This window comes from Populus euphratica, unplaced genomic scaffold (genome assembly GCF_000495115.2).
Source record: "Populus euphratica unplaced genomic scaffold, PopEup_1.0 scaffold10.1, whole genome shotgun sequence".
Taxonomy (NCBI): domain Eukaryota; kingdom Viridiplantae; phylum Streptophyta; class Magnoliopsida; order Malpighiales; family Salicaceae; genus Populus; species Populus euphratica.
In genome coordinates, this window is record NW_011499856.1 from 2,483,777 (window position 1) to 2,492,724 (window position 8,948).

Below are 8,948 nucleotides of genomic sequence, written 5' to 3' on the forward strand. Positions count from 1 at the left end.
AAAAAAGAGTGCAACTTGGAACACTGGGAAGTATTAGAGTGCACATGATGCATTAGCAAGGTATTTATACCATCACACTGACATACTCATGACCTATACATATGAAGATTTTTCTCGTCCCCACAATGTGGTGATAGAATTGCATCGGTTAACTGAAAGAAAAACTATATTTAGTTTCAAGGCCAAGTACACACGCTGGAGGTAAATCTGATGGACCTTGCAAATTCGCATTAACTATAGAAGATAAGAACGGATGTCAAAAGAATTATTCAAAGGAATGTTTAAGAAATTTTAACCCATGACTTTTGGGCGCCAACCGGCAATGACATCCTCTGGCAGAGCGCGTGTGTTAACAAATGAATCCCTGGAGAAGATTTCCTGAATAACAGAAATTTAGCATAGTCAAAAACTAGACATCATTATACAGAATACAAGATGGCTATGATTATACTAAACCAGTAATCCACAGAACTATACTTCTACGGATAGTTTAGACACAGAATTAATGTTATAAACCATGCATCAAAATAACTAGTTGCTCAAGCATATTGAGTCCAATGTCTATGCCAGTTGCTCATTCGGAGAATAGGGTTTTGCATGTACTTGGTAATGTGACATTCAAGTTTACTCGTTAAGTCTCTGGCAGGTAGCAAGAGAAAAAGTACCTCAACTACATGACATTGTTTATATATGTTCCCAAGGAATCAGTACACCTCTTAACCAAATAGGGGTAAGAACTTGTGAAGTCATGAAGACAACAATGCACGATTACAGTGAGTTCTGAGGCAAGCCTATTGATTCATTAGAATTAGAATTTACAAGGCCAACTCTGGACTTTGACATGAAACCTATACTTTTCAAAATACATATTCTATGGTCTTTACCCAAATAATATACTTATTTCTTCTTTGTAACGAATGAACAATGTAGTGATAGGACGGCAGCTCCATGAAAAGTACTCCCAAATGGACCTAATCTATGAAACAAAGCCCAAAAAGAAAAAAAACTGGAGCATAATGGAAGTCATAAAGGCAAAACAAGCAACTTCAACCGAGGAATAAGGGAGGGGAGGATGCCTATTCTCGCCACTGTGCCATTATGGTAACAGTGGTGCAATAGAATATGTTACAGGTAAAAGACCATGGACAAAGTCTGCATTCATTGGCTGCACAAAACATGTTCACATATGTAACACACCATATCAGAGGATTAGCTTATAGGAGATACCTTCATGTAGGATTTGACGTAGGGAAGTGACTCTGGAACTGACCAGTTCTTATAATGCCCCAAAGCAATCTCTAGATGGTAAAGCTTTGGTCCAAGGGCCAAATCAGCTGCAGAAACTTTTTCCCCGTTGATAAAAGGGCCCTTCAAAGGAGAGAAGACAAAAAATCATATAAATCAGTAAAAAGAACCATCAGATTTCAAATTGGACAGTGCATAAAGAAATTTTTGAAAAACAAAGTATTAGATCGAAGTAACAGAGGCCTACAGATAAAATGTCATTACTCAACCAATTGTTTCAAACAAATGCATTTTAAAGTCTTGAAAGCAGCACCAACACTGGCATTTACGACTTCAGAACTCAAGAAGAATTTCTATGTTCAGGAAATATGAGAATCCAAAGCAATTTACATTGCTATAAAAATATGAATAGACATCTCTGTTGCAATCAGATTAATCCTTCACATGCTTAAGCTGATTATAACATTAGAAGGATGACATCATTGCGGTTCTTTTTTTCTTTTCTTTTTTCCTTTTTTTCTTCAGTACCACAAGGTTAGCTGACCACCAGAACTTCAAGGTAGATAAGGACATACATTCTCTTTGATATGATCGTTAAAAGCACTAAGCTCATCAAGCAATGCCTGCCCTGTTCCATCAACAGGGTCTTTGCTTTTAAGAAATCCAATAAATGTGGAGAAGATCTTTGAGCCACTGCATTGAAATAGATAAATAAAATCAATAACATAAAACCTCAACTAACATATGAAACTTGGGATCTACTATGTTGTTGTGAACTTCTAGCAAAAGTAACATTCAAAGTACAAACGCTGAACATCCTCAACTCAGCCAAACTAAACTTTATTCCCTAAGTAGTAGTCAGAGAATTCTTCCTCTCAATTTTGTATCACTTATCCCAAACTTTTTGCAAGCTGTTTTAACACTAGATCAGTTTTTGCCACGTCCACAACATCACTTTGGTGTACCTTTGATATTTCTGGCTACTAATATTCATAACACCAAATGTGGATTGTCAAAAGTATCAGTGCAATCAAAAACAAAACCAAGGGATCTGGTTCTGATCAATAAGATTTGGACTCAAAATGAACTCAGCCTCATCTGCAATGGAATCCGCCTCATTAACAACAGAACCAATGACCAAGACTTGTATTGATAATGAAATCTGGCAATTATTTGAGCAAACAACCTCAAATACAATGCCTTCTACATAGGAAGATGAGAATGATAAAGGGGAAGGGAAATATAAAGGATTCTGCATCTAGGCATAAAAAACACTTTTTGCACCCTCAAAAAGGTTGTGAACAAGTAGATAGGTAGTCTCGTAGAGTCAGCAATTTCAGCATTCTAATATGGAAAGTTCAAGCTAGAAAACTCTAGTAAACTATAAACTCTCCAGAAACCTCAAAGGTGGCAATTCAACAAACATTGACTCTAAACAAACCATTCACTATAGTTGCATCTGACTTCAAACTTGACCAGATTTTCTTTACCAAAAGAAAATATTTTTTAAATGATTTGATTTTTATAAGTGGAATTTTATGTTCCCACCACCATCAATCCCCTTCTCCTCCTCCTCCTCACAAATAAATCAGTAAATTTAGAGTTATCACAAATGAAAATATTTAAGTGCAATATGAATGCACTGTAAATATGAAAGAATTTGTAACTCATGCTTTACAGGATGCTTACCAAACACCTCCCAGAAAATGGAGGCACCAAAAACACTATTAGGTCAGAAAGTAAAAGTGACAATGGTAATTTTTGTAGCACTGAATGTAAAACATACACTGAAGCCTTTTCAGATGGGATTGCCAACGGGGGATCTGGAAACTTTTGTTCCAATGCTTGCGTGATAACATCTGAATCTGAAACCCAGTTCTCCTCAAACTTTATCAAAGGAACTTTACCATCTGGGTTTAGTTTCAAGAACCTATATCAAAGAAGAAACATAACTGATAAAACAAATGGTCAAATACAAACCAAGTAGACAAAACAGAGTAATATAGCCATCCACCATCACTTGCTTTTCTTCTTCTTCAATGCCTTTGGTTAAAACCAAGGAACTACCTTTATTTTGACCAATGTGGGTTGAATTCAAAATTTCATCAACAGGAAGTACGGCGTTTCTTTCTTGATGGTTAGTATAGTCGACACTATTATGATTAGACAAAAATGTTGATCAAATCATGCTCAGTGCATTCGTTTTTCACCCAAAGTCATTATAGAATTTGACTATTTGCTACAGCAGTAAGAAGTAATTTTTTTCCATCAGGATATCTATTCAAAGTCCAACACAATCAACTTATATTCTGAAGTAAGTGTAAATAACACCAAGTACGTAAAGGGTTGGCCAAAATTGCAAGACCTACAAAATTTTCCAAATAGATGAACAAAATCATTATCTACTCGCTATTCAATTCTCACATGGGAGCTCCGCCAACATTCAGTTAAAAATTGGAAACTTTTACGAGTTTTCTGTAAAATCCAAAAACTTTTGGATAGCACCCACAATTTCGCCAGTGCCCTCTACAATTTTTTGTTTACAATATGGACAACGTTTTTTACATAACATTTTGCGATTTTGCTCCAGCCTTCCCTAACATCGCAGTAGAAATACACGAAATTATTAACCATAAAACACTCTAGTAAATTTATGGAACTATAGTACGATCTTTTGTTTACAGGATTCTAACAAAGGAGCTGGATTCATGTCAACTGAGTCAAGAAGTCGAAACGCCGTGAAACATTTTATGAAAAGCGCATTAATATCGTAATTTCTTCAAGGCATTGTAGAAATGAACACGGGCAAATGGCTTAAAGTAACTTACCATTCAGGTTTGTTCCCCAAATCAACAAACTTCATGTCATAAGGCAGATTCTTTTCCTCCAAAGTAAGCAATACCCTTTGACAAAAAGGACCTAACAAAGCATTAAAAAAAGACCCATCAATTGCCATTTCCAAATGACCCAACAAAAGAAAAGAAAGAAAACACGATTCACTCACAGTCACCAAGTTTATCAGGGACAGTAAGAGAAGCTTTGACACAGATTTCAAGAGGGTCAGAAACTGAAGCAGCGGACATTGAAACAGTGAGGTTTCTTTTGATTCTTTGGCGTCTAAAAGCAGCAGAGTGGTTCGTAGGGAGTCGGAGAGAGGTTAAACCGAAGTGGTGTTTGATTGTGGAAGACAGAACACAAGCTGCTGTTACTGTTGGTTGGACTCTTGCGGTCGACATTTTTTTTTTTTTAATGTTTTTGTGCTTTGCTTGATTGCGTGGCTGTCTGTCGAAAAATTGAGACTGTGAAAGAGATGAGGCGCTGTAGTCTATACAGGTGCGAACTATCCCTCTGGAAGCGACCAGATTCTGGCCGTACTGCTTTAAGGGTGTCTGTAATTGCAGATAAAATAATTTAAAATTTAATTTTTTAAATTATTTAAATTAGTAATATTAAAAATTATTTTAAAAAAATATTATTTTATTAAATTTATAAAAAATACTTTAAAAAACAACTTTTACTCCTGTACTAAATATATTTTAAAAACTCAATTAGGATGAGGTTGAATTATTTTTAAAATTTTTAATTTTAAATTAAATTTTTAAAAATTTTTAGATTAGAAGTTTTAAAAAATAAAAAATATTATTTTTATATATTTTTAATTAAAAAATATTATAGCCCTATTTTTTATTTTTAAAACAGCTCCGAGAAAACCTTCCAGGCGGGTAGAGCGACTACTTATCGAGAGTGTATCATGTTAAGTTAGCTCGAAGAATTGGCCTTGAATGGGCTTGTTCATGGACCGGGCCACGGCCTATTCTTTAATAAATTTTGCCAGATTGTGAGCCCGTCAAAGGCCAACCCTGACAAATTAAGAATTAAGCCCAAGTCTGTGAACTGTTCTTCTCAGGAGTGAATGATGAACCATTCAAGTGCTTTCATGCTTCTTCCTCGCCCAAATTTACAAAGAAACTCGACGGGAGGTCAAATGTGGGTTTGGAAGAGATAAAAGGATTTTTGGAAAATACGTAAAAATTATGTGTAATGATTATCATAATTGTTAAAAAATGCATAGTCTAGTGGGTTGGTGAAAGTCTGGTTTCTATTTGAAGCAAACAACACATTGAACAAAATATATAGCGAGGAAGCTTTCCACTGCAGTGACAGATATATTATATCAATGAAATTATTATTAAAAAAAACAGTGGGCTTGGTTATGGCTGTAATTTGATCTTTTTCGGTAATTTATTGGTTATTAAAAAATTATTAGATGGTATCTAAGTTTTTTCCTGATTTTTTGCACATTAAAATTATGTTTTTACCCCAAAGTCAGTAAAGTCTAGAAATTCTGACCAAGATCTTTTTCATCCTTGCATAAACATTAAAACAACAAAAATACTTTTTTGTTCTTAGGTAAAATAAAATTATAGTCGGTGATCAATGATTTTTTTGGTTTTTCCCTTCTTAGACCATTACAACAATAATTTTTTTATATCGATTTATCCTAATCTCATTATATTGGCCACGAGTTTTACAAGCTTTTTCTAGATAGATTTTTTTAATTTATTTTGTTTTGTATTTATTTTTCTAAAAGTTTGTTTTTTAATTTTATACATACAGGCTTTATTTTATAAAAAAAAAATAGTTATTTATAATAAAGTTTGTTTTTTAATTTTATACATACAAGCTTTATTTTATAAAAAAATAGTTATTTCTAATATGTTAAACCTTGCATAGTATTTTTTTTATTTTATTCACTCAGTTTTATATATGTTTTTATTTCTATTATCTTTTATTGATTTTAATAAACAAATTTAGTTAACGTGAATGGATAAAAAATTTTATTTTACAAGATCAAATATCTTGATCTATATTTATCTTTTAATTTCTCTAGTTTTTCTTTCAGTTATTATTAATTATTTTAATTTATTTATTTACATAGATGATTATCAATTTATTTGATTAGATGAATGTGTAAGTTTTTTGATTTACACTTGAAATTTTTTTATGTTAAAAAAATATAGATATTAAAATAGTTCTGTATACTCAATTTTTTTAAAAAAAAAACTTTACAATCTACAGCACAACACATATTAAATAGTTAATTGTTATAAAAATTAGTTGGTCCAACCATATTTTATTTTTAGAGACCTTTCCAAACCTGATTAGGTTAATATCAAGCAAAAAGAATAAAAAACACTATCATTTTAATAAAAACAATTGATATAAATTGATCTAATGACCAATTTAATTTTCCGAATCAATCTCAAAATTGATTTTAGAAACAATAGTCAAAAAATTAAATAAATATTAAAATTTAAATTAAATAATGTTTAGAAACAATAGTCAAAAAATTAAATAATATATCTTTATTTTGATTGAGCTTTATTATTTGTTATAGTACGTATTTAAATTGGTTTTGATTTATATTCGAGGTTTCATAAGGTAACATGTTTAATTTTAATTTTTTTAATATTTATTTTATAAAAAATTAAATTTTATAATTTATTTTAATTTATTTTTTATATTAATATTAATGACAGGTGAAAAAGTATGTTCCAAGATCATGCCTGATCTTGGAACTCTTCAGAACTGTGCTTGTACCAAAAGCTGAGCACAGAGAATTTTTGTGCTGGACGAGAGCCTGGGTCTCGTATTTCCCTTGGCTGAATCATTTCAACATCTTACATGACAAGGAATTTATCGCCAGCTTTTCTTGTCACCAAAACCTGTCCTGAGCATCTAAAGTTTCTACACTCATTTTCCTGTTGTGTTTATTACATGACAAAACATTTATACTATCCGAAAATCTGACAAAATACGAACTTCTGATGCTGTGCTTCGAGAGTAGATTGATAAATACTTCACCAAAAAGAGATTATATCAGCTGTTACTTGCATATTTCTCAACAACAACTGTATTGAGTTACTTCGAAGTTCAGATATTAGAATCGAGGATTTAAAAGCTTTCTAATCGTCTTGAAATTTGCACAATCAACTACATTTTCTTATTTTATATTCTTCTAAAGGTCAGATTTTCACAAACTGGATTTGGCTTGTTGTGTGCTATTTTATTTCTGGCCAGATTTTAAATATATTATCATAAAAAGAAAGAATAAAAGAATTTTATTATTGTTTTAAATCCTGAATGATAATGTGAATGACAAACCTACTCACCAAAGTAGCCTAGCCTCGTATTTACATGTGATATGCGTTAATTGACAGATGCATCTACTTGGGTTGACAGATCTTCAGATTTCAGTATTTTACTTGGTTTTTTCATGTCCTTCAGCACTATACATTGACATGAAGTCATTTTGTTTTGTTCATTTATACTTGAAAGCTTAAAAGAAACTCCTCCTGACAGTCCTTTGACCACCTAGCATATGAAATAAAATTAAGTTATTGTTTGCATATAGTATTCAAAATATTATGAAATTTAACTGTGAGGGAAAAATACTTGCATCCAGCTGTGTTTTATTATTATTATTATATAAAAAGATAAAAGATGGAGTACGTAGGAATCCACAATATTGTTTTTTTTGCATTGTGACCTTTTTTTCCTTTATTAATGATTTTTTAAAATTTAATTCTTCTATGAAATATTTATGGTGATTTATAGTTGATAATTTATTTTAATTTATTTTATATTATTATCACGGTTAAAAAAACTATTTTGGGTTGATATCAGAAAAGTATATCAACATTGCAGTATAATTTATTTTTAAAAAATTAGTTAAAAAAATAATTTAATCCTTACAGTGGATTTTTGGTGTATTCTTGATATCACTCAGCTTATCCATGTTTCTGCACACAAAGAACTAATGTATAGATGACTGTTTTTGCTAAAGGTGGGTGGCAAAGTCTGTTTCCAAGATCAGGGCTAGCTTAAAACTATTCATAACTGGGCTCATCCTCAAAAGTTGAACGCAAATAATTCTGGCGTCAGACCAGGGCTTGGATCTCTTATTTCTGTTGAGAGAATCTGGCAAATCAGTGACAAGCAATTATCGCCAGCTTTTCCCGTCGCCAATAGCCATACAGTCATTTTCCAGCAGCGTTTCTGTGATGGATATGAAACTAGGAAAAGGAGGTTTTACAGAAGTTTCTAAAAGTGTTTGATTTGAATCTTCAAATGTAAACCTTCTAGATTGATAAATGTTTCAACGTGAATAGATGATATCCGCTGTTATTTGAGTTACTTTAAAGTCTACGAATTAGAATCAAGCATTTAATTAATATTATGAATGTTATTTCTTATAAAGATTGTAAATCTAGTCTTGAAATTCACACCATCTGCTGTAACCCAATTTTAGATTTACTAAAAAATAAATCTAGTCTTGAAATTCACACCATCTGTTGTAATCCAATTTTAGATTTATTAAAAAAATTTAAATGTTATTTTATTTTATTATTCATAACAAAAAAATATAAAAAAACATAAAAAAATAAAAAATTCATTCTGCATTTGCAATTGTGAATTTACTGTTTGGTTACTATTTTAAAAAATTCATTCTGCATTTGCAATTGTAAATTCGAGGATTACTGATCCTGTTGCGCCACGTCATCAGGTGTACCGAGTTCTCGGTACACCGCGACACACCATATCTCAGCCCATTCACTTCTGACCGTCCGATCAATTTAAAGATCAAACGAATCACAGCCGCATGATCTGTTCATCCGAGATCCAGCGGTTCATAGCCTCCA

General features: G+C 31.9%; 1 protein-coding gene across 1 annotated transcript; it reads right to left on the minus strand.

The window, feature by feature from the left end:
* On the minus strand, positions 1-4,623 carry LOC105123470 (glutathione S-transferase DHAR3, chloroplastic). Its single transcript, XM_011023081.1, has 6 exons — positions 4,250-4,623; positions 4,074-4,164; positions 3,032-3,175; positions 1,821-1,938; positions 1,228-1,368; positions 1-378 (listed from the first exon to the last, which is right to left on the minus strand). The coding sequence occupies exons 1-6, from the start codon at positions 4,479-4,481 to the stop codon at positions 292-294; spliced, it is 813 nt and encodes a 270-aa protein (XP_011021383.1). The 5' UTR covers positions 4,482-4,623; the 3' UTR covers positions 1-291.
* Between the last annotated feature and the right edge of the window lie 4,325 nt (positions 4,624-8,948).

Coding starts and splice junctions, on each gene's coding strand:
- LOC105123470 (XM_011023081.1), bottom strand. CDS start 4,481: ATGTCGACCGCAAGAGTCCAACCAACAGTAACAGCAGCTTGTGTTCTG. Junction 1,939..3,031: donor CCATCTGAAAAGGCTTCAGT/GTATGTTTTACA, acceptor ATTTCAATGCAG/TGGCTCAAAGATCTTCTCCA. Junction 1,369..1,820: donor ACGATCATATCAAAGAGAAT/GTATGTCCTTAT, acceptor TCTCCTTTGAAG/GGCCCTTTTATCAACGGGGA.